The sequence below is a fragment of the Aquarana catesbeiana genome, linkage group LG04, assembly GCF_042186555.1.
Source record: "Aquarana catesbeiana isolate 2022-GZ linkage group LG04, ASM4218655v1, whole genome shotgun sequence".
NCBI lineage: Eukaryota > Metazoa > Chordata > Amphibia > Anura > Ranidae > Aquarana > Aquarana catesbeiana.
Genome location: NC_133327.1, coordinates 108,543,349 through 108,570,065, shown reverse-complemented (window position 1 = coordinate 108,570,065; position 26,717 = coordinate 108,543,349). Strand labels below are relative to the sequence as shown.

The following is a 26,717-nucleotide window of genomic DNA, read 5'->3' as shown; positions in this document are numbered from 1 at the left end:
GGGCAGACAGGTGAGTTAGATGGGTGTCTGTACCTGAATTAAAGGGTAGACAGGTGAATTAGATGGGTGTCTGTACCTGAATTAAAGGGTAGACAGGTGAATTAGATGGGTGTCTGTACCTGAAGTAAAAGGCAGACAGGTGAATTAGATGGGTGTCTGTACCTTAATTAAAGGGCAGACAGGTGAGTTAGATGGGTGTCTGTATCTGAATTAAAGGGCAGATGGGTGAGTTAGATGGGTGTCTGTACCTTAATTAAAGGGCAGACAGGTGAGTTAGATGGGTGTCTGTATCTAAATTAAAGGGCAGACAGGTGAGTTAGATGGGTGTCTGTATCTGAATTAAAGGGTAGACAGGTTAGTTAGATGGGTGTCTGTGTCTGAATTAAAGGGTAGACAGGTGAATTAGATGGGTGTCTGTACCTGAATTAAAGGGTAGACAGGTGAATTAGATGGGTGTCTGTACCTGAATTAAAGGGCAGACAGGTGAGTTAGATGGGTGTCTGTATCTGAATTAAAGGGCAGACAGGTGAGTTAGATGGGTGTCTGTACCTGAATTAAAGGGCAGATGGGTGAGTTAGATGGGTGTCTGTCCCTGAATTAAAGGGCAGACAGATGAGTTAGATGAGTGTCTGTACCTGAATTAAAGGGCAGACAGGTGAGTTAGATGGGTGTCTGTACCTGAATTAAAGGGTAGACAGGTGAGTTAGATGGGTGTCTGTACCTGAATTAAAGGGTAGACAGGTGAATTAGATGGGTGTCTGTACCTGAATTAAAGGGTAGACAGGTGAATTAGATGGGTGCCTGTACCTGAATTAAAGGGTAGACAGGTGAATTAGATGGGTGTCTGTACCTGAAGTAAAAGGCAGACAGGTGAGTTAGATGGGTGTCTGTACCTTAATTAAAGGGCAGACAGGTGAGTTAGATGGGTGTCTGTATCTGAATTAAAGGGCAGACAGGTGAGTTAGATGGGTGTCTGTATCTGAATTAAAGGGCAGACGGGTGAGTTAGATGGGTGTCTGTACCTGAATTAAAGGGCAGATGGGTGAGTTAGATGGGTGCCTGTATCTGAATGAAAGCGCAGACAGGTAAGTTAGATGGGTGTCTGTGCCTAAATTAAAGCGCAGACAGACAGGTAAGTTAGATGGGTGTCTGTGCCTAAATGAAAGCGCAGACAGACAGATAGGGTAGATGGGTGTCTGTATCTGAATAAAAGGACAGACAGGTAAGTTAGATGGGTGTCTGTGCCTGAATTGAAGTGCAGACAGGTGAGATAGATGGGTGTCTGTACCTTAATTAAAGGTCAGACAGGTGGCTTAGATAGGTGTCTGCACCTTAATTAAAGGTCGATTGGGTGAGTTAGATGGGTGTCTGTACCGGATTTAAACTAGAGACAGGTGTGTTAGATAGATGTCTGAACCTGAATTAAAGGGCAGATGGGTGAGTTAGATGGGTGTCTGTACCCGGATGAAAAGTCAGACAAGTGCAGACAGATGAGTGCCTGTACCTGAATTCATGTGCATACAGATGAGTTAGATGAGGGCCTGTACCTGAATTAAAGTCCAGACAGGTCAATTAAATGAGTGCCTGCACTTGAATTTAAAGGGTTATTAAACCAAAAAACATTATTAATATTGAAACTTACCAGTCATTAGATGTGGTGTTTTCTTTTCTTTTCTTCTTTTTTTTAACTTGTTTATCTAGCCAGTAAGTCTGTTATTTTTCAGCTTTCTTTTGACAGAACAAGCTGTCCAAAAGTTGCAGTTAGGGTGTTGACACAAATCATTTAACATTGCTAGGGGCATTTAAAATGGTCAGCTTTTATTCATTTATTTTAAAACATTTTTCCCCCCGCCTCCCCAAAAAAAGTTGCTATAACTGCTTAAAAAGTGTTAGTCCGAGTTCGACTTTAATTTGCTAGTCAAGTCCATCTTAATCTATTAGTGTATCTAGCACTTTCCTTTCCACAGACTGATATTGCTGCTGTCCAGGGGTGGCTCGGTTGTTCCCCTGTCCAGAGTGGAGGCACCCTAATGCCGCGTACACACGGTTGGATTTTCCGGCAGGAAAAGTCGGACGGAATCTTTTCGATCGGACATTCCGATCGTGTGTGGGCCTCATCGGACTTTTTTTTTTCGAAAATTCTGACGGACCTAGAAATAGAACATGTTTTAAATCCCTATTTAAATCCCTATTTTCAATTCCTATCGGGAAAATCGCTCGTCTGTATGCTATTCCGACGCACCAAAAACGAGGCATGCTCTGAAGCAAGTACGAGACGGCAGCTATTGGCTACTCGCTCTTGAACGTCCCTTTTCTAGTCCCGTCGTACGTGTTGTACGTCACCGCATTCTAGACGGTCGGACTTTGGTGTGACCGTGTGTAGGCAAGACAGTTTCAGCGGAACTCCGTCGGAAAAACCTTCAGAGTTTATGCCGACGGAAAAACAGGTCGTGTGTACAGGGCATAAGACAGGAAGTGTGTGACCAGATCACCAGGTAAAAATAAAGGAAAAAAAAAGAAGTTTAAAGAAGAAAACAGATGCAGCCACCACATTTAAGGATAAACAGCAAAAAATTAAATATTCGTTTTTAGGTTTAACAACACATTAAGGTCAGACAAGTCAGTTAGATGGGTGCTCGTACCTAGATTAAAGTGCAATTAATGAGTTAGATGGATGCCTGTTAAAGGCTACATTCACACTGGTGATTAAGGCTGGTGTAAATTGTAGCGGCAGTTTCTGATGCGGCCTGGTGAGAAATCGTTGGCTCAGTTCACTATACTTGCAGGTCGCTGGTGGCTGCAGCTACTTATGGATCTCTGCACAGCCAGCAATCCCCCGAGGTAATCGCTGCTGGATGCACATAAAATGCATCCTGCAGCAATCACCGCAGCTAATCGCTGGCTGTGTCTACAGCAGCAAATAGCTGTGGCCTCTGGCGACCCGTCATTATAGTGAATGGGGCTGAATCAGGAATTTCTGATTCCTGATGCTACTATTCACACTAGCCCTAATCGCTGGTGTGAATGTAGCCTAGCTTAATTCAAATGCAGACAGGTGAGTTGGATGGGTGTCTGTAACTTAATTGAAGTGCAGACAGTGAAATAGATCGGTGCACAGATGAATTAGCAGAATGCCTAAATCCCTATTAAAGTGTAGACATATGAGTTAGATGGGTGCATGTACCTGTACTAAAGTGCAGACAGGTGATTTACAAATATCTGTATATCTGCCTTAAAATTTAGAAGATCATTAGTAGAATACTCAAAGGTTTATTTAGAAGGAGGGCAAAAAAGACAGAAAGACACAAATCAAATAAGTGGCATTAAAAAAGAAAAGGGAGGTGATGCCAAATCCATTTTATTAGCAAGCCTCAGGAGAATTAATTTAATCAATGCATCAGGGCATGAGTAAGGCACCGGTGAACTTGAAAGTGCATTATGCCCATTAAAAGGCCTGAATTTTCTAAATTGCTAATGGGATGTATTTTACACTGTGAGCACTAACCTGAACAGCTCTTGTATGGCTGGTTCCACAGGAACTGTAGAGAGAATGGAAAATATAAAAATTTATCATCTATCATAAGTATCCCTCTGATATAGAAAATTACCCAAAAGGTTATGCAAAAAGGAAGGGTCAGAATGAATTGCGGAAAGAGAATCTACAGGATGAAGGTCATTGCTGAGTGGAGGCCCTGAGTGATTTAGTGAAGCACGGAACGTACCTCGAACACCTTTGGAGCGCGTGCGATGCCGTTTCTCGTCTGTATCCACCTCCATCTGGGAATAGATTAGCAGGCAGTGAATGCTCTTATCCTTCATGCACAGACTATCAATGCTCTGTCTGCTGCAGACTGTCACACAATCTTTTCTATTTTAGAACAAGGATTTCTTTACGTGAGGCGATAAGCTCAGTAATTATATGGAATAACAATGAATTATATGGAATACCAATGAATTCTTTACATTTTCACACTTGTCAGTGCTGTGATTCAAACCGTGAAGATTTTTCTTTCTCATATGCAATAGTTGGTAATACTGAGTCATAGATGTGTATGGATTTTATTACATTATGAAATGTATTGATTATATTTCATAGCATTTTTTTACCCATATGGACAATTAACCCAGAAGCATGATAGGAAATCAAGCTAACACAAAAGAGTACACTGCTGCATTGTTTGTAATGTTCAATATTAATCTCTTGTGATGCAGACACCTCTAGTTTAAAGATTATCTAAAGCACTCCAAATTGTCGGCGCCATATAAATCCTGTATAATAATAATAATACTATATATAATACTAATATTAATATTCCTATATATCATTTGCATTGCAAATGTTATCAGGTCTGTAGAAGAGTACTGAACCCAAAGGAGTAATGTGGGAAAAAGTTAGGAGAGATAAGGAGGTGTAGAGGGCAAATACCATGGAGGAGAGAGATACAGGTGATGGAAGAGGGATTAAAGGTAGGCACTAATAAATAAGGCAGTGTACAGGTGGAAGAGGGTAGGTACTGATAAAGAAGGAGGGGTACAGATAATAGAGGGTAGGCACCGATAAAGAAGAAGGGCTACAGGTGGTAAAGGGTAGGCACAGATAAAGGAGGGGTACTGATAAAGCAGGGTTACAGATAGTACAGGGTAGGCAGTAGGCACAGATAAAAAAGAAGGGCTACAGGTGGTAAAGGGTAGGTACTGATAAAGAAGAAGGGGTACAGATAGTAGAGGTTAGGCATCGATAAAGAAAGAGATGTACAGATGGTAGAGAATATGAATTGATAAAGAAGGAGGGGCACAGGTAGTAGAGGGTAGACACTAAAAAGGAGGGTTACAGCTGGTAGAGGGTAGGCACCGATAAAAAAATTAGGGCTACAGGTAGTAAAGGGTAAGCACTGATGAAGAAGAAGGGGTACAGGTGGAAAAGGGTAGGCACAGATAAAAAAGGAGGGGTACTGATAAACCAGTTTTACAGATAGTAGAGGGTAGGCACTGATAAAGAAGAAGGGTTACAGGTGGTAATGGGTAGGCACTAATAAATAAAGAGAGGTACAGGTGGCAGAGGGTAAGCACTGATAAAGAGGAAGGGGTACAGATAGTAGAGATAGGCACCGATAAAGAAAGAGATGTACAGATGGTAGAAAATAGGCACTGATTAAGAAGAAGGTAGAGAGTAAACACTAAAAAAGGAAGAGATGAACAGATTGTAGAAAATAGGCATTGATAGAGAAGAAGGGGCACAGGTGGCAGAGGGTAGACACTAAAAAAGACGGGTTACGGCTGGTAGAGGGTAGGCACTGATAAAGAAGAAGGGTTACAGGTGGTAATGGGTAGGCACTAATAAATAAAGAGAGGTACAGGTGGCAGAGGGTAGGCACTGATGAAGAAGGAGGGATACAGATAGTATAGGTAGGCACCAATAAAGAAAGAGATGTACAGATGGTAGAAAATAGGCACTGATTAAGAAGAAGGTAGAGAGTAAACACTAAAAAAGGAGGGTTACAGATGATAGAGGGTAGGTACCAATAAAGAAGGAATGGTACGGGTGGTAGAGGGTAGGCACTGGTAAAAAATGAAGATTATAGAAAAGGGTAGGCACTTTTTAAGAAGGAGGGGTACAGGTGGGGTACAAGTTGTAGAAATTGTAGAAGGTAGGCACCTTTTAAAGAAGGAGGGGTACAGGTGGTAGAGGGTAGGCACTGATAAAGAAGAAGGTTTGCAAATAGAAGAGGGTATACACTGATAAAGAAGGAAGGGTACAGATAGTTGAGCGTATACATAGACAAAGGAGGAGGGGTGCAGGTGGTAAAGAGTAGGCTCATGGGAAGGAGAGTGCGTGCAAATGGTAGAGCATAAACACAAGTAACAGAGGAGGGGGAAATGTGACTAAAGGTAGGGAAAGGTAATTAGAAAAGGATACTGGCAGTTGGGGTAGGCACAGATGATGGAGGAGGGGTGTAGGGGTGAGGGGAGAGAACAAGTAATGGAGGGGAGATAAAGGCAGTGGGGATGAAGGAACTGTATAGGTGGTAGAAGGTGAGCATGGGGGATGGAAAAGGGTACAGGTGGCAGAGGGTAGAAAAAGGTGATTCAGCAGAGATATAGGTGGTGGAGAGGGAGAACAGGTGATGCAGTACAATAGAGAGTAGACACTGGTGATAGGTGAGGGGTACAGAAGGTGGATAGTGAGCACAGGTGGTGGAGGACCAGTATCAGCAAAAAAGAATGGGCACAAGTGTTGAGGGAAGAATAAGCACTGGGATGGACAAAGGATGCCGGCAAATGAAGAATACATGAAAAAGACATCCTAGTGAAAAGAGAGCACTAGCAATAAAGAGATGTATTATATATAACACACACCCTTTAGCTAGCTCGGACACCTGTGGCCCATGGAGAAGCACTCCCCTGCAGTTTGTTGCTTATTTAAGTTGATGGAACACTTTATTGATTTATATTCTTATTAACACATATAGCTGGCATATTATCCAGATGGATATGTTATATCCTGTATTCCTACTGGAATTTATTTTCCACATACATTATCCTATATACACAGGCTTGGCTACTGAACCCTGGCTATGTTTTGACTATGTTTACCAGTTGTAACATTTTATTAAAAGGTGTAATTTTTACTGCATTTTCTGTCTCCGTCTGTTTCATGGTTTCTCTGACAGTAGGCTAAGGCCATGAATTCAGAAGGTGCAGGCAATCCACCTAGTGGTAATATTTTTTCCAGGTTGAATGAGAAGGCTCACCGCATGGATTAGTTTGCCACAGTGTTACAGACGCTCCTGATTCACACTGCTCACCTGGATCCTCCCACTGGCTGTTCCAGTACAACCTGTGTTGCAGGCCATCCCTGCTGCTGCTCCAGTCTCTTTGCAGGCCCCCGCCTCGAATATTACCTCTGTAAGAGGTATGTCTGGTTCCGCTCCGCTTCCCCAGCAATTTAGGGGCAATCCAGTTCAATGCAGAGGGTTTTTGAACCAGGTTGGGATATACTTTGAGATGCTGCCCCAGGTGTTCCCCACGGACAGAAGCAAAGTAGGCTTCATCATTTCTTTGCTTTTTGATAGAGCCTTAACCAGGGCAAACCATCCATGGGAGATGCAAAAACCCATTGTCCTGAAGTTACCCAGAGTTTGTGGCTTCCTTTAAAAGGGTATTTGACATTCCTGCATGTTCCACTTCTGCTGCCAAGAGCCTCATGTCCATCAAACAAAGTACAAGAACTGTTGGCGATTACGCCATTGAATTCCGTACTCTGGCAGCAGAGGTCGCTTGGAACAATGAGGCCCTTGTAGCTGCTTTTTCTCATGGTCTCTCAGATAAAAACAAAGATAAGATAGCAGCCCGAGGCATACCTACAGATCTGGAGAAGTTGATCATGTTTGCCATTCTCATTGACTCCAGACTCCGAGGAAGACCTTCCTTTAAGGAGCGGTTGCGGAAGCATCCTGTACGTTTGGCTCTGAGCTTTGCAGTCCCACCCTTGCCTCCCTCACCTTCAATGCCTCCTGGTACCGAGTCAGTGAAGTAGAACCCATGCAGTTGGGCCTCACACGTCTCTCTGTGGCTGAGAGGGCCTTTAGGAGGAGGGAGAGATTGGAGATTGTGCCTTTATTGTGGCCTTGTCCTACCCTTCCGGGAAACAATTGCACCTGGAGTCCTGTAGGGGATAGACCTTAGGTGGCATTTTTATGTCCCCAGTTACCTTGAAGGATATCCTCTAGTTTTGGTTACCCTTTCGTGGTCTGAGTCATCCATCGATACACAGGCTTTAATCGACTCTGGGACTGCAGGCCTGTTCATAGACAGTGCCTTTGTGTCTGAGCACTCAATTCCACTGCAGCTTCGTGACACTCCACTTGCCATTGAGGCTATTGATGGGAGACCTCTATAGCCTGCCCATGTGACTCATGAGATTGCTCCATTAACCATGGCCATAGGGGCTCTTTACCATGAAATAATCCAATTTCAAATAATTTCCTCCTCATTATCCGGTGGTTATTGGTTATCTGTGGTTACATTGGCACAACCCCTCTCTTGATTGGCTTCATGCTCAGGTTCTTTCCTGGTCGCCACAATGCAGTAAGACACGTTTTCGGAAGGTGGCTAAGGTCTTGTGCACCTCTTCCCTTTCCTCCTTGCCAGAGGAGTACCACAAATTTAGCGATGTCTTTGACAAGGGTCAAGCTGGCAGTTTGCCTCCACACCGGTCATATGATTGTGCAATTGACCTTCAACCTGGTGCTATGGCTCCCGTGGCTGTCTTGGAGGATAAAGATATGGAGGACTATGTTGCTAATGCACTTTCTTGAGGGTTCATCTGCAAATCCATGTCTCCTTCTGGTGCTGGCTTCTTCTTTGTGAAATAGAAGAGTGGTGAACTGAGACCTTGTATCGATTATAGGGGTCTCAATCCCATCACGATTAAGAATGCCTACCCAATTCCGTTAATTACGGAATTATTTGACCACCTCAAGGGAGCAACGCTTTTCTCGAAGCTCGATCTGAGAGAGGGCATACAATCTTGTGAGGATCAAGGAGGGCGATGAATGGAAAATTGCATTTAACTCCAGGACAGGACATTACGAATACCTCATAATGGCGTTTGGTCTTTGCAACGCTCCTGCTGTTTTCCAGGAGTTTATCAACGATGTCTTCCGAGATATGTTGCACCAATGTGAGGTGGTTTATCTCGATGATATTCTCATATATTATAAATCCATAGAGAGCCAACCACACAAATGCGAGTTCCATCGTGAGCAGGGTAAATTTCTGGGTAATGACATTTCTACTGCCGTTTTTTTCGATGGACCCAGAGAAATTATCTGCAGTTCTAGAGTGGCCTTGACCCGTAGGTCTCTGTCCATTACAACGTTTTCTTGGCTTTGCCAATTATTATCGGAAATTTATTCGGAACTTCTCTTCTCTGGTCAAACCCCTAACTGATATGACCAGAAAGGACGGTAACCTACAGAATTGGTCTCCGGATTCCATTAAAGCCTTTGAGTCTCTCAAGGCTGCCTTTGTTTCAGCTACTGTGTTGGCACATCCTGATCCTATGCTACCCTTCATTCTTGAGGTTGATGCATCTGAGACTGGAGGGGGCACAACGTTCTCAACGTTCTACCTCTGAGAGCCACATGCATCCTTGTGGCTACTTTTATAAGAAATTGTCTCTGCAGAATGCAATTACATTACGAGATTGGGGACTGAGAATTGTTAGCTATCATTTTAGCTCTTAAAGAATGGAGGCATCTCCTCAAAGGTACCACTGTGGCGGTCCTTATTTTGATTGACCATAAGAATCTCACATTCTTGTCTGAGGCTAAACGCTTATCTCCTAGAAGAGCGCGGTGGGCTCTTTTTCTGTCAAGCTTCAATTACATAGTCTCATTATTACCCGATACTAAGAATGTAATGGCTGACGCATTGTCGTGACAGTTTTCCTCCGCTACCAAGATTGAGTAGGTACCTGTTCCTGTAATACCTCACGATCACATTCTGGCTACTGTACGCACCAGTCTCACCTCACCTTCGGGTGAAAGAATTTGTGTCGCTCATATTCAGTCTTCGCCCGAGAAACCTGGTGACCGCTGCTTTGTCCCTGAGAATCTCCTCACTGCTTTGCTCCAGGCATACCATTCTCCCAAGGCGGCTGGCCACCCAGGGAAGAATCAACTCATTTGGGCTATTTCTCAACAATTCTGGTGGCCTAGTCTCCATGCTGATGTAACTGCCTTTGTAGCTGCTTGTTCCGTGTGTGTACAGAGTAAGACACCACTACACCTTCCAGTGGGCCTCCTGCAAACCATATACAATGGAGAGAGGCCTTGAACCCACCTGTTTATGGATTTTATTTTGGAGTTACCCAACTCCCAGGGCAACACAGTTATTCTTATGGTGGTTGACCGGTTCTTGAAAATGTCACACTATATTCCACAAAGGAAGTTGCCCACATCTAAAGAACTGGCATCCTTTTTTGTTCGGGAGATCTTCAGGTCACATAGGCTACCCAAAGTTATTATCTCTGACATGGGTAGCCAGTTTGTCTCCAGGTTTAGGGGAGCCTTTTGTGCACAGTTAGGAATTCAGCTTTTCTTCTCCTCTGCGTATCACCTGCAGTCCAATGGGGCCGCAAAACGAGCCAACCAAGCCTTGGAGCAGTTTCTACGCTGCTATATTTCTGACCACCATAACAACTGGTCAGACCTCCTACCCTGGGTGGAGTTTGTTCACAATAGTGCCGTCACTACCACTTCCCGATTGTCTCAGTTTATGGCGAATTATGGTTTCCAACCATCCATGTTGCCTGACTCATTTGTTCCTCAAAGAATTCCTGCGTTTGAGGAGCATCTCCGTGATCTTCGTTCCACTTGGGTGCAGGTCCAAGGGTCCTTGCGACATACCAGTGAGAGGTACAGACTCCATGCTGACCGCCAATGCCTACCTGCTCGTAGGCAGGTAGGCATCTCATAACCTCTGACTCATGTTCCCTCACTGAAATAGGCACCATGATTTATTGGGCCTTTCCATATTCTATGTAGGATCAACCCAGTGGCTTAGGCATTAGACCTTCCTTCTAACATGCGTATTTCAAATATTTTTCATGTCTCCTTATTAAAACCTTTGGTGTGCAACCACTTCACCTTCTCGGTACCACGTTATCACCGATGCAGGTCAAGAACCATGAGGAGTATAAGATACAATCGATCATTGATTCTCGTAGGTTCAGTGGGTGCATACAGTACCTGGTTCATTGGAAAGGGTACGGTCCAGAGGAACACTCTTGGGTCTCATCCCCTCAAGCCTGGTGGTCCTCTGAGGGGGAGGGGTCCTTGAGGAGGGGGTAGTGTCAGGGCTGGGCTCTCAGCCCTTCTGTATCTGTGCTCAGGTTGCTCAACTGTCAGTTAATTGCCAGTACTCATCGTTCCACAGTGGCTCGCCTGTTGATCATCCCCTGCTGGTCAGTCAAGCCCACAGCCTTCTGGCTATTTAAACTGCCTGGTTCATTTCACCAATTGCCTTTGCCTTGGTCAACATATCTAGAGACTCTCTGCTGTGTTCCTGTTGAAAACTTGCCTGGCTGACGTTTCTTCTGGTTCCTGATCCTGTCTGCTGCCTCTGACTACGCTGATCTCTGGCTTCCTGATTTCCTGGCTTGTTCTGACTACCCAATTTGTTTTGTTTACTTCGTTTACTACGTTTACCAGTTGTACCATTTTATTAAAAGGTGTGATTTTTTACTGCATTTTCTGTCTCCATCTGTTTCATGGTTCCTGACAGTATGTTGGTGTATATACTGTTAATGCTGTATATATAATTGAGGACCTAAGACATTCCTCATAAGATACCATGTCTCAGAGTCCTTCCTCACTGGGCATATGCTCACAGAAATAGCTGTCGGGACATGGGGACCCAGTCATAGTGGCAAAGCTGCTATGAGCAGTTCTATAGGTGGTGTTTCAGTGTCAGTGGTTTTTATAATGTAAATCAAAATGAATGTGATGGGGTTGATTTACTAAAGGGAAATAGGCTGTTTACTTTGCATGGGAATTTGTTTCCCTTGGTGAATAAGGAGATGTCCTGCTGACTTCAATCCTTCACTTGTGTGCAAGCAAAAATTTAGTTTTCCTTTTCTCCTTTCACATGATTGGGTATTCTTGGAAAAATTAAGCTTCACCCCATTCACTAAGCTCTGGGGAAAAATACCTTGCATAACGCAACTTCCCTTGCAAAGTGAAAAGCTTATTTGCCTTTAGTAAAACAACTAGACATGTGCACACTGAAATATTTTGTTTCGGAATTTCGTTTTCGTCCAAAAAAAAAATGTATTTAGTTACTCCCGAAATTCGGTTTTATTTATTTCGTTTTTCGTTAAAAATTGCATTTGTCCGAAAATCCAAATTAAGGTTGAATCTGTCATTGAAGGCTTATGGTGTCTGTCGAATGTTCAAAGAACATTCGACGGAGCAGCTAAACTGTACAACGCCGTATAGTTTACCAGCTCCGTTGAATTTTCTTAGAACTTTCAACAGACCCCATAAGCCAAAGTACGTGTGTACTTAGTTCTAGCTATTTTACTGCTCCTCCTCTTTGGTTACAATCAGCCAATAACATTCATCATCATCATTATTTTTATTTATCTTTTCTCCCCTACTTCGAATCTTTTCTCCCCTACGTCAAATCTTTTCTCCCTACATCGAATCTTTTCTCTCTATGTCCAATCTTTTCTCTCTATGTAGAATAATCTTGGACTAATAGAGTTAAGGTTAGGCACATTCGACCACAGGTTTGATGGACACAGATTGTTATTGTCATCATCATGTCGAATCTCCTATCTATATCGAACTGTTGTAGCAACGAAAACGAAAATAAAGCATTTGTTTATGTCGGATCTTTCATATTTCGGATTCTGCACTTTCGTTATCGTTCGTTAAATACCTGAGATTCGGCCGAAAATGCATTCGGATGAAAACGAATGCACATGTCTAAAAACAACTCAAGTATATTTATTGGGAGCAGCTAATTGCAATGTATCTATATTACAGGTGTTGCAAAAAGTGTAATTCCAGTTTTGTAGCCAGTTTGGGATAGTAACTATTGGGGTTGTCCCGATACCACTTTTTTAGGACCGAGTACAAGTTCCGATACTTTTTTTTATGTCACGGGACAGTGTTTTTTTTTTTTTTTTTAACAGTGCTTTTTTTTTGGGGGGGGGCTGGGGAGGGGGTGAACGGTGTATGTGTGTGTTTTTTTTTTTTTAATTTACAATTTTTATTTTTTACAATAATTTTTTTTTATTCTTTATTGCAATATGTGTTTTTGTTTTTTTTTTAATCAGCCCTGTTGGGGGGCTTTGGTGAGATATCAGGGGTCTTAACAGACCTCTGATATCTCCCCCTTGAGACAAAGAAAGAGACAGAGGATAGAGATTCCTCAGTCCCCTTCTCTGCAGCCTCAGCTGCCCTGAGAATGAATGGAGAGAAGACAGCGGCTCCTCTCCATTCATAAACTGACACATCGTAATCACAGGAGATTACAATGTTTCAGTTATGTGAATGGACAGAGTCAGCTGACTCTATCCATTCACAAAGGAAGGAGGAGGAGGACGGCGGAACGGAGAGGGAGAACGGAGGGGACAGAGAAGGAGAGGGGAACGGAGGGGACAGCGGAGAGGCACGGCAGAACGGAGGGGACAGCGGAGAGGCACGGCAGAACGGAGGGGACAGCGGAGAGGCACGGCAGAACGGAGGGGACAGCGGAGAGGCACGGCAGAACGGAGGGGACAGCGGAGGGGGACAGAAAAGGAGAGAGGAACGGAGGGGGACAGCGGAGAGGCACAGAGAAGGAGAGAGGAACGGAGGGGACAGCGGAGGGGGACAGAAAAGGAGAGAGGAATGGAGGGGGATGCAGTGACAGTCAGCGGTGAGCGATCACTGCTGTATGTCACTAAAGCAGCTGAAAGCCGCTGGGGGAGAAGCTTGTATCTCCCCCACACGCCGATCACAGCTGACTTCCAGGTATCGGGGGAAGCATCTGGAGCATTTGCCCGAGTACAAGTACTTGGGCAAATGCTCGGTATCGGTGCCGATAACGATACTAGTATCGGTATCGGGACAACCCTAGTAACTATTTTATATTTGTTACATATTTCCATTCACATAGAATAACTTAATTATTATTAAACAATTAAAATAATTTATCATTAAAAAAATATTGTTTATCTATTTATTTGCTTTTACTTGCATAAAGATCCTACCTAGATTTCCCTTTCTATGTATTTGTTAAGGAGGGGGGGCTTGGGAGTTATGTTTAATAATTAATTAATAAAGTCTGTACTGTGCTGGCAGATCTCATTTTCATCTGTAAACTAAAATTGAACATTGTCTGTCCTAACAATGTATTTAGGATCTCAAGGCTTAGGGGCGGTACATTGTATGTTAATGCACATTTCCTCAGTTTGTTCCTTCGTTTTTTTCCCTCTAATAGCCCTTTAAATAGTCCAGAATAGCTTGCAGTCCTATGTAAATCTGCTTCAAAGAACCTTCTAAAAAGGTAAGAACATTTTTTAGGTATTCTATGTGAATGGCAAAATATAGCAAGCACATGGTAGGCGGTGCCTGCAAATAAGAAAAGGGCCTTGAAGCAACTCTGAAGGTGAATCCACTGCATTGTAAAATGCCTGTCACCGCAAAGACGCACAGGAAACAATTTTTCTGTGTGCCCCATTCACACTGCACAAAGTACAGAACTGCCCTGTAGCATGCTGTGCTTAAATGCAGACATGCTGCATTTTATCACAGCGTACTGTACAGAATTGCATGGCACTATACAGCAGTGCAGCGCATCACACTACTGTAAAGCGTCATGAATAAATAAAGTTTGTACAAAAAAAAAAAGGGAGCTGTTTGTTCCTGTGTGAAATGGCCCTGAAAGTCTTTCCTGTTTACCACCACCTAACCACTTGTTATCCTTTACTAGCCATAGTTAATTCCTTCTTCTACTCTTCCTGCTCCCCCCCTGCTCTCCCTAGCTATTTTTTCTCCTAAATTCTTTTTATACTGTTTGCACAATTATTTGCCCATCCATGTTTTGGAGAATAAAGTTTTAAAATACACATGAGAAAAATAACAAAAGTTCTTTAATTAAAAAAACAACAAATAGAACAACATTGCCACATTTTATACCAGAAATATATTTTTTTACTTTGTGATAGATGGGACGAATTACTGCCAACTATTAACAGTATATACAGTATAAAGTAAAGTTGGTTGCTTTAAAAAGATAACTAATGAAAATTATATAGAAAAAAAATTTAAAATCTTCAGACAATAACACTGAAAAGTATTGGGATGCCTGCGTTTACATGCACATTAACTTTAATGGCATCCCAGTCTTAGTCTGTAAAGTTCAGTATTGAGTTGGCCCACCCTTTGGAGCTATAACAGCTTCAACTCTTCTGGGAAGGCTGTCCACAATGTTTACGAGTGTGTCTGTGGGAATGACCATTCTTCCAGAAGCGCATTTCTGAGGTCAGGCACTGATGTGGACAAGAAGGCCTGGCTCGCAGTCTCTGCTTTAATTCATCCCAAAGGTGTTCTATCGGATTGAGGTCAGGACTCTGTGCAGACCAGTCAAGTTCTTCCACCCCAAACTCACTCATCCACACTATATTGCCAAAAGTATTTGGCCAATCGTTCATATAAATAGGAGGAGGGGGGGTTATGGTGTGGGGTTGTTTTTCAGGGGTTGGGCTTGGTCCCTTAGTTCCAATGAAGGGAACCCTTAAGGTCTCAGTATACCAAGACATTTTGGACAATTTCATGCTCCCAACTTTGTGGGAACAGTTTGGGGATGGCCCCTTCCTGTTCCAACATGACTTTGCACCAGTACACAAAGCAAGGTCCATAAAGACATAGATGAGAGAATTTGAGGTGTGGAGGACACCATTGGGATGAATTAGAGCAGAGACTGTAAGTCAGACCTTCTCGTCAACATCAGGCCTGACCTCACAAATGTGCTTCTGGAATAATGGTCAGACATTTCCATTGACACACTCCTAAACCTTGTGGACTGCCTTCCCAGAAGAGTTGAAGCTGTTATATCTACAAAGGATGGACCAACTCAATATTGAACCCTACAGACAAAGACTGGGATGCCATTAAAATTCATGTGCAGGTGTCCTAATACTTTTGGTAATATAGTGTATATATAACATCAGTCAATGAAAGCAATAGCTGAAATATGAGTTTAACTACATAGTATACTGTATATAATAGGCGGATGTTACAGTATTGCTGCAATTTTGACTCTGTCCCAAAATTTTGTTGAAACAGCTTCCATGTGGATGAAATATTCCCAAACAATGAATGCCAATCATGGCTTTTCTTTTCTTACACAGCAAGAAAACACTCTAACCACTGCCACATAAGGAGGCACAAATATCACAGAATTATTGAACACAAGCAGTCATCGCACACAGGGTATAAAATAGGACTGTCAGATGCCAAACCGAAAAAAAATCTTTAGCAAGGTGAGAATCTTATTCTGCAGATAATAGGAGTTAAAATGCAGCTTTCATTTAATCAGAGTTCACATTCACAAACCTTTCAGTATTTTTCAAAAAAGCTTCTGATAATGTAGGATAAACTACTCAGGGCTTACATTTGGTGATTTCCTCTATAATAAACCTCCTCATTTACACCCTATATAGTCAGCTTCAATGCACCTCTAGCCACACAAAAAAATGAAATATTCGTATAATCTTCAAGGCACGGCGATTGACGCTGAATGGTGATAGTAGCACCTGCTCAGGGTAACTAAATCCAGTTCCAGGCTCTGATGCTTTCTAATTTAGCCCTGTGTAAGAGGGAAGGTACTGATTGGTATATTATGATAACTGTCAGCTCTGTTGGACTCTCAGGACACTGAACTTTTAACCAATTGAGTATCAGTTTGTAATAGCAAAAGGGAGATCCTAGTACTAACGTACCTAATATACAGGGTGACTCTGTAGGTACTTAAAAGTCACTTGTGCCAACGTCCCCGATAATATGTTAAGGGCATCAAGGGACTAAATATTGGGACTTTGAAGGCACAACTATAATGAACTACAAAAAGTATATAAAAAAGTTAAATTTTATTAATACCATACAAAAAACACAGGGAATAGACATGAAAATTTAAAAACACATCTGATATAGGCATACAACTCAGTTAAATACACCATTATGGAGCAACCTAAGAGAGCGGTGCACTCCCAGATCCTCTTGTTTTCTATTGTGGGAACTGCAGCCCATACAAGCTACCCTTCTTACCTATAATTACCTGATGTGACATATATTTGGGAGGTCCCTGCTCCTGTTTGCTGCCCGTCCAACCTTTCTCAGATACATCTTTAACTCTGATCGTTTTCAGTGATCTACTGACTAAGTCCACTTTTGTGAGCATTTCTCCTTTTCTCATATTTATTTGAACCTCTAGCTCCTGAAGAAGCGTTCTTTGTCAACGTTAAACATGTAGAGCAATTAGAGATTATACCACTTTGGAACACCAGACCTGCAGTGCTCTCTCATTTTCAACTCTACAGGGGAAGTCTATCCTTTCTTTTACCTGGAAATATTGATTAAATTGTCTATATATGGTTATAGAGAATTATATAGGAGACTGCAGGAAAGGATCCATAATGGTGTATTTAACTGAGTTGTATGCCTATATCAGATGTGTTTTTAAATTTTCATGTCTATTCCCTGTGTTTTTTGTATGTTATTAAGAAAATTTAACTTTTTTATATACTTTTTGTAGTTCATTATAGTTGTGCCTTTAAAGTCCCAATATTTAGTCCCTTGATGCCCTTAACATCAGTTTGTAATAACCCTTTCCTTACCAGGCCATTTATTTTTCCTTAGAATTACTCTGTCACAACACTGTACCTGAATGAATTTCATGACATTTTTGAGATCCATAGAGCTTTCTATTGGTGGCATTTGACAACCAATGATTTTTTATTGTTTACTATATTGGAAAAAGACTACCCAGATAGCAAGCAATTGTGCTGCAAGATTGAAAATGACTTGCTAAGCTATTGCTAGACTTGCCATTTTGGTCTGCTTTATATAGTTGTATATAAAATGGACTTTTTATCTTTCAAAAAGTGTTTTCCAGTGCTAAACCTTTCATCCAATTTCTAAATTGCTGCATTGGTAAACTTCAAAAGGCAGTATAAAGGATTATTAGTGGTAAAAAAGTGCACTTGTGTTTTGTTTTTTCAAGAATTCTCCCTTAAGGGTGTGTGGCAGGGTGTGTGTCCTATGCCTACATACTTTTGATAATAGGTGTCCCTCACTTCCATCTCAAAAAGTTAGGAGGTATGGTACTGTGATTCAGGAACTAGTGAATGACTCATTACTAATGAATGATTCTTACAATGGAAGAAGGGGAGGGCTCACAGATGTAAACATACACTGTTTACATAATGTGATCGCTGTGATTGGTCCCCCTATGACCAATCACAGCAATCCTAAGGTACAACAAACTACATAATGAAAAGAGACCTTTTACTTCTGGGCCCTGAATTACAGGATGTATACTTTGTATTGTCTGCATAGCAAGTTTCACCAGGACAGTGGGAGTCACTACTTGAAAACTAGGGTTACACCGACACCGTTTTATATCGGCAAGTACAAATAGCTTGTGCTCACTTATGTGTGTCCTAATTCTGTCTGAATCACATACGGTTTCCCACACTGCTCCTTTTGTGTGGGTTCAAATCGCACTGCAAAGGTATTGGAGCATGTGCACAAGTACTTGTACAAATCTTAAGTATCAGCATAGGTGTCAAGATATTGAGAAGACCAAACTGGTCTGATTGATGTCATGCTAAAGTGTTATTGAACAAAGTGCTTTTAATGATCATGTAAATATATATATATATATATATATATATATATATATATATATATATATATATATTTGTAGCGGTACCCCCATGGGGGCTGCTGGTTTGTTCATTATCATCTTGCCAATTACTCCGCTTCTGATCCCCCATCGCATGCACATGACACCAAACAGTCAAAGTTCAAGTTTTATCACTCTTTATTCGTGGAGTCAATCTGGGATTATTCATAGAGAAATATGAGATATGAGATACTCCACCAGACCCCACTAAAAGAGGGTGTAATCCATAGCCATAGCTTTGATGTTGGACTTCCCTAAGCGATCCTTTCCTGGTTCTATTGCTTCCTCTTCCGCAGCACTCCCATGTTAAACAAAAGGGGCATTACTCTGATTAATTCCCTCTGCCTGACCGATAGATTTCATTTGAGTGTTGAACTTAAAGCCGCAGGCCATCACTGCCTATTTCCATGACTCCCACGCAAACGCCCATCAGTCTTTGGGAAGTTACTGTAATATGGTTTATACAGTGGTCCGTAGGCTCACAGTATGTCATTCCATTTACTTCTGCACTAATTTCTCTGGGTTTCCACTGACCTGTTCTCTCCCAATCAACAGTCCATGTTTCACTCACAGAAAGTCGATCCCCAGTCTTCTTCTTCCGCTTTACTTCTACTTCCTCCTCACTCGCCTGGCACATCCCCGCGTGGGAATGTCCGGTTCTGTCCCCAGCACTACATGCTGACTCTGTCGCGATCCAGGCACCCGAACTGGACCTCCTTGAACACTCTTCTGGGCCCCAGACCCCTTCCTCCTGCGCTCGGGCCCCAAGCCCTTCTCTCTCCTGGCCTCTTTCTTTTGGCCTTTCTATCCTGGCCTTTCTCTCCTCCTGGAAGCATGTGACCTTCCCTTATATAAGAGACCTCCTCTCGACCAAACAAGTTAATGATTGGTCAGGACTCTCACATAAGTTCCCTGCCACTCAGATCTCAGCCCATCTTCTCCTTCTGGAACATTCCACCATCAGGCAGAGGAGGCGTCTCTGAACCCAAGTGTAGGTGGCCACACCCCCCACTATTCTGACACTTCCAACTCCAAATCAAAACAACCAGGCCTGGTAAAATACCGCAGGCCTGGCTAAATTTACCTGTAATAACTCCTATGCTGCAAATTCTATAATATCCTACCTATCCTTAAGTAGAGGGCGCTGTATATATATATATATATATATATATATATATATATATATATATTTTTTTTTTTTTTGGAGTAACTGTCTTATTAGGTATCTGTAAAGTACAGATCTTTGGGGGGCAGTTGTGGTTTCTTATTTTCTTTTTTTGTGGTTTTCACTATTTAGTGGACATTTCTCATTTCCACAGGCAATAACTGGCTATTGACATTTGACAGGCATATTATCAGTAAAGAACATTGGTGTATGACCTAACATGCAGATAACTGCTGCATGTATGAGCTCTTCTGGCTTTGTGTATAGTTAATTGGAAGGATAAAAACTCTTGACAACCATATCTTTCCCATATGCACCTGTAGTGAGATTTTATCTTTGTACCTTCCACAATCTAAAATTTTGGCAGTGGTGTCCAATGCTGGGCTCATCTTGTCACACAATTTGCGATGGGAAGCCATGCCTTTTTTGTTTGTTATCAGCTAGGCTTTTGCAGATCCAACACCACAGCAGAAAAACTGGACTGACACTTTTAGGCCGATATTGTATTATGTACTAGCTAGTATTACAGTGAGAAAAAAAGTATTTGATCCCCTGCTGATTTTGTACTGATGTTTGCCCACTGACAACGAAATGATCAGTCTATAATTTTAATGGTAGGTTTATTTTAACAGTGAGAGACAGAATAACAACAAAAATATCCATAAAAATGCATTTCAAAAAAGTTATAAATTGATTTGCATTTTAATGAGTGAAATAAATATTTGATCCCCTATCAATCGGCAAGATTTCTGGCTCCCAGATGTCTTCTATACAGGTAATGAGCTGAGATTAGGAGCACTCTCTTAAAGGGAGTGCTCCTAATGTCAGCTTGTTACCTGTATAAAAGACACCTGTCCACAGAAGCAATCAATCAGATTCCAATCTCTCCACCATGGCCAAGACCAAAGAGCTTCCCAAGGATGTCAGGGACAAGATTATAGACCTACACAAGGCTGGAATGGGCTACAAGACCATCGCCAAGCAGCTTGGTGAGAGGGTGACAACAGTTGGTGCAATTAATCACAAATGCAAGAAACACAAAATAACTGTCAATCTCCCTCGGTCTGGGGCTACATGCAAGATCTCACCTTGTAGAGTTTCAATGATTATGAGAACAGCCCAGAACTACACAGGAGAATCTTGTAAATGATCTCAAGGCAGCTGGGACCATAGTCACCAAGAAAACAATTGGCAACACACTATGCCGGGAAGGACTGACATCCTGCAGTGTCCGCAAGGTCCCCCTGCTCAAGAAAGCACATGTACAGGGCCTGACAACAGAAAATTTTATACTCAGCGCTGCCTCTCTAAATCGTGAATATACATATACTCGCATCAAATATGTGTCATGTGACAACATGTATAGCAAAGTGCCAATCAAGTCCAAAAAAATGCATTCAATAAAGTTCAAAAAAAGGTGCAAAATAAAGTGCAATCAATAAAGTTCATCAAGTGTGAGGTATAGGGCTGGTGACATGTTGATGTAATCTTGGTGACTTCCTGTGCTCCCCTCCTGGGTCCCCACTCACCAGATGAAGATGATAAATACGCCTGTGTATATCAAGCAGCTTCTGATGACGCCCAGTGGGAGGGGCGAAACATGTCAAGCTAAGGATAATCTTGATGCCCAGTGGGAGGGGCGAAACATGTCAAGCTAAGGATAATCTGTGAAGGCTGTTTGGATGCCAAGGCGGCAATTTTTGCACATTTTAAAGACTCTGATGTAAGTGTAATGATTTTAAACCTTTTAATAAACCTTGCAGTATTACACTATATGCCCTCTTTTCTTCACTTGTCCAAACTTTACTACCTTGATCGTCTTTGACCAAGTAAAGTATGTAGGACCTACATCAAATGGTGGAGGAGAGGAGATTCCATTCTCTGAGGCACAACCAACCCATATATCTGCTGGACAGGAGACACCATCTTGATATACACAGGCGTATTTATCATCTTCATCTGGTGAGTGGGGACCCAGGAGGGGAGCACAGGAAGTCACCAAGATTATATCAACGTGTCACCAGCCCTATACCTCACACTTGATGAACTTTATTGATTGCACTTTATTTTGCACCTTTTTTGAACTTTATTGAATGCATTTTTTTGCACTTGATTGGCACTTTGCTATACATGTTGTCACATGACTCATATTTGATGCGAGTATATGTATATTCATGATTTAGAGAGGCAGCGCTGAGCATAAAATTTTGTTGTCACGTCTTTTGGGGTACTCACCTTGCACTACAGCAGCAGCCCTACTACATATGTACATGGGTGTGTGTGTGTGTAAACGCACACATATATGCACATTTTGTATTTATTCAATATTTATTTACAATTTTTTTTACAATTTTATTTATTTTTCTCCACGGCACGGGTTCTATCTTTATTAGTTTTACATGTACAGGGCCGTCTGAAGTTTGCTAATGAACATCTAAATGATTCAGAGGAGAACTGGCTGAAAGTGTTATAGTCAGATGAGACCAAAATCAAACTCTTTGGCATCAACTCAACTCACTGTGTTTGGAGGAGGAGGAATGCTGCCTATGACCCCAAGCACACTATCCCCACCATCAAACATGGAGGTGGAAACATTATGCTTTGGGGGTGTTTCTCTGCTAAAGAGACAGGACAACTTCACTGCATCAAAGAGATGATGGACGGGGCCATGCACAAACAAATGTTGGGGGAGAACCTCCTTCCCTCAGCCAGGGCATTGAAAATGGGTAGTGGATGGGTATTCCACATGACAATGATCCAAAACACACGGTCAAGGCAACAAAGGAGTGGCTCAAGAAGAAGCACAGACTCCAGACCTTAATCCCATAGAAAATATGTGGAGGGAGCTGAAGGTTCGAGGTACCAAACGTCAGCCTCGAAACCTTAATGACTTGGAGAGGATCTGCAAAGAGGAGTGGGACAAAATCCCTCTTGAGATATGTGCAAACCTGGTGGCCAACTACAAGAAATGTCTGACCTCTGTGATTGCCAACAAGGGTTTTGCCACCAAGTACTAAGTCATGTTTTGTGAAGGGGTCAAATACTTATTTCACTCATTAAAATGCAAATCAATTTATAACTTTTTATGGATTTTTTTGCTGTTATTCTGTCTCACTGTTAAAAAAAAACCTACCATTAAAATTATAGACTGATCACTTCTTTGTCAGTGGGCAAACGTACAAAATCAGTAGGGGATCAAATACTTTTTTCCCCTCACTGTAGTTATGAGCAGTACAGGTCCTATAAGTATAGATGTGAATGCCATCTATTCAGGTGTGCAGGTATCTACATACTATGACATCTTATCCAATGCAGTTGTGTATTATGTGTGTGTAATTATATTGTATGAAATACCTCCAGCATATATTATCTTGAACAGATTTATTGCATATTCTGTATTGTTTTATACAGAGTAATATTTCCTGTGACAGTTCAATTATTGGTAATCAAATCATATCGAAAAGGCAGACACCCACACAACGGTGCTTAGTACAGAATTTTTATATCAGACATATATTGGATTTCAGCATTTATTAATTAGTTTGTGTGTGTGTACGGTATATACTATATATATATATATATATATATATATATATATATATATATATATATATATATATATATATATATATATACACATACAGTGGGGACAGAAAGTATTCAGACCCCCTTAAATTTTTCACTCTTTGTTATATTGCAGCCATTTGCTAAAATCATTTCAAGTTCATTTTTTTTTTATCTCATTAATGTACACACAGCACCCCATATTGACAGGAAAACACAGAATTGTTGACATTTTTGCAGATTTATTAAAAAAGAAAAACTGAAATATCACATGGTCCTAAGTATTCAGACCCTTTGCTGTGACACTCATATATTTAACTCAGGTGCTGTCCATTTCTTCTGATCATCCTTGAGATGGTTCTACACCTTCATTTGAGTCCAGCTGTGTTTGATTATACTGATTGGACTTGATTAGGAAAGCCACACACCTGTCTATATAAGACCTTACAGCTCCCAGTGCATGTCAGAGCAAATGAGAATCATGAGGTCAAAGGAACTGCCTGAAGACCACAGAGAAAGAATTGTGGAAAGGCACAGATCTGGCCAAGGTTACAAAAAAATGTCTGCTGCACTTAAGGTTCCTAAGAGCACAGTGGCCTCCATAATCCTTAAATGGAAGACGTTTGGGATGACCAGAACCCTTCCTAGAGCTGGCTGTCCGGCCAAACTGAGCTATCGGGGGAGAAGAGCCTTGGTGAGAGAGGTAAAGAAGAACCCAAAGATCACTGTGGCTGAGCTCCAGAGATGCAGTCGGGAGATGGGAGAAAGTTGTAGAAAGTCAACCATCACTGCAGCCCTCCAACAGTCAGGGCTTTAAGGCAGAGTGGCCCGATGGAAGCCTCTCTTCAGTGCAAGATACATGAAAGCCTGCTTGGAGTTTGCTAAAAAACACCTGAAGGACTCCAAGATGGTGAGAAATAATATTCTCTGGTCTGATGAGACCAAGATTGAACTTTTTGGCCTTAATTCTAAGCAGTATGTGTGGAGAAAAACAGGCACTGCTCATCACCTGTCCAATACAGTCCCAACAGTGAAGCATTGTGGTGGCAGCATCATGCTGTGGGGGGGGTTTTCAGCTGCAGGGACAGGACGACTGGTTGCAATCGAGGGAAAAATGAATGCGGCCAAGTACAGGGATATCCTGGACGAAAACCTTCTCCAGAGTGCTCAGGACCTCAGACTGGGCCAAAGGTTTACCTTCCAACAAGACAATGACAATAAGCACACAGCTAAAATAATGAAGGAGTGGCTTCACAACAACTCTGTGACTGTTCTTGAATGGCCCAGCTAGAGCCCTGACTTAAACCCAATTGAGCGTCTCTGGAGAGACCTAAAAATGGCTGTCCACCAACATTTACCATTCAACCTGACAGAACTGGAGAGGATCTGCAAGGAGGAATGGCAGAGGATCCCCAAATCCAGGTGTGAAAAACTTCTTGCATCTTTCCCTAAAAGACTCATGGCTGTATTAGATCAAAAGGGTGCTTCTACTAAATACTGAGCAAAGGGTCTGAATACTTAGGACCATGTGATATTTCAGTTTTTCTTTTTTAATAAATCTGCAAAAATGTCAACAATTCTGTGTTTTTCTGTCAATATGGGGTGCTGTGTGTACATCAATGAGGAAATAAAAATAACTTAAATGATTTTAGCAAATGGCTGCAATATAACAAAGAGTGAAAAATTTAAGGGGGTCTGAATACTTTCCGTCCCCATTGTATATACAGTATCTCAAAGCAGTGAGTGTTCAGCTTGTATAAGTGTAAATTTGCTGTCCCCTCAAAATAACTCAACACACAGCCATTAATGTCTAAACCGCTGGTAACAAATGTGAGTACACCCCTAAGTCAAAATGTCCAAATTGGGCCCAAAGTGTCAATATTTTGTGTGGCCACCATTATTTTCAGCACTGCCTTAACCCTCTTGGACATTGAGTTCACCAGAGCTTCACAGGTTGCCACTGGAGTCCTCTCCTGCCCTGTACACACAATAGCATTTTCCGACAACAAAATCCATGTTTTTTTTCCGACAGATGTTGGCTCAAACTTGTCTTGCATACACATGATCACACAAATCTTGTTGGAAATTCCGAACGTCAAGAACGCGGTGATGTACAACACGTACAACGAGCCGAGAAAAATGAAGTTCAATAGCCAGTGCGGCTCTTCTGCTTGATTCCGAGCATGCCTGGAACTTTGTCCGTCGGAATGGTGTACACACGATCGGAATTTACGACAATGGATTTTGTTGTTGGAAAATTTGAGAACCAGCTCTCAAATTTCGTGTGACGGAAATTCCGATGGAAAATGTCCGATGGAGCCTACACACGGTTGGAATTTCCAACAACAAGCTCCCATAGAACATTTTCCGTCTGAAAATCCTATTGTGTGTACGGGGCATTACACTCCTCCATGATGACATCACAGAGCTGGTGGATGTTAGAGACCTTGCGCTCCTCCAGCTTTCATTTGAGGATGCCCCACAGATGCTCAATAGGGTTTAGGTCAGGAGACATGCTTGGCCAGTCCATCACCTTTACCCTCAGCTTCTTTAGCAAGGCAGTGGTCATCTTGGAGGAGTGTTTGGGGTCATTATCATGTTGGAATACTGCCCTGCGGCCCAGTCTCAGAAGGGAAGGGATCATGCTCTGCTTCAGTATATCACAATACATGTTGGTATTCATGGTTCAATCAATTAACTGTAGCTCCCTAGTGCCAGAAACACTCATGCAGCCCCAGACTATGACACTTCCACCACCATGCTTGACTGTAGGCAAGACACACTTGTCTTTGTACGTCTCATCTGGTTGCCACCACACATGCTTGACACCATCTGAACCAAATAAGTTTATCTTGGTCTCATCAGACCACAGGACATGGTTCCAGTAATCCAGGGCCTTAGTCTGCTTGTCTTCAGCAAACTGTTTACTAGCTTTCTTGTGCATAATCTTTAGAAGAGGCTTCCTTCTGGAACATAAACAGGGCAGAGGATAAATCCAAGGGAAAAAAACAAGCTTATTTACCGACCAGCTCGCAGACAACCAATTAAACCTGTCCTGTACCTTTAAGAAGCGGTGGGCTCCCCTTCAGTCCCCCTTCCCCTAACCTATCCATCAGAATGCATGTGCCTCCACTGTGGGGACACTTATAAGTTAGTGTTAGATACCACAGATACCAGGGTGCCGTGGCGAGGCTCTGTGGCTTACACATGCATTTGCAAATGCATGCAAAGTAAACCTCTGCTTTTAACGCATACTGTTAGACAGCTTTAATTGGTTGTCTGTGAGCTGGTCGGTAAATAAGCTTGGTTCTTTCCCTTGGATTTATCCTCAGACCTGTTTATATCTTATGTAGCCTTCCAATGCTGTTACTGCGATGGCCAGCTATAGATGGGGGCAGTGGCGTCTTTTTTGTTCCTTCTGGGACGACAGTTATGCAGATCAATTTGATGCAATATGCAGCGTATAGTCCGAGCACTGACAGACTGACCTCCCACCCCTTTAACCTCTGCAGCAATACTGGCAGCA

At 42.1% G+C, this 26,717-nt stretch overlaps 1 protein-coding gene across 21 annotated transcripts in view; it reads right to left on the bottom strand.

The window, feature by feature from the left end:
• The window catches only part of MYT1L (myelin transcription factor 1 like), a 716,654-nt gene that overhangs the window by 248,942 nt on the left and 440,995 nt on the right, over nucleotides 1–26,717 (bottom strand). For 19 of the 21 annotated variants that reach the window (XM_073625450.1, XM_073625442.1, XM_073625431.1 and 16 more), the window contains 2 exons: nucleotides 3,723–3,777; nucleotides 3,506–3,539 (listed from right to left, as the gene is read on the bottom strand). The exons of the other annotated variants lie outside the window; for them this stretch is intronic. In XM_073625450.1, the coding sequence (XP_073481551.1) occupies nucleotides 3,506–3,539; nucleotides 3,723–3,777 (89 nt within the window). The remainder of the gene's footprint in view (nucleotides 1–3,505; nucleotides 3,540–3,722; nucleotides 3,778–26,717) is intronic. 21 annotated transcript variants of the gene reach the window in all.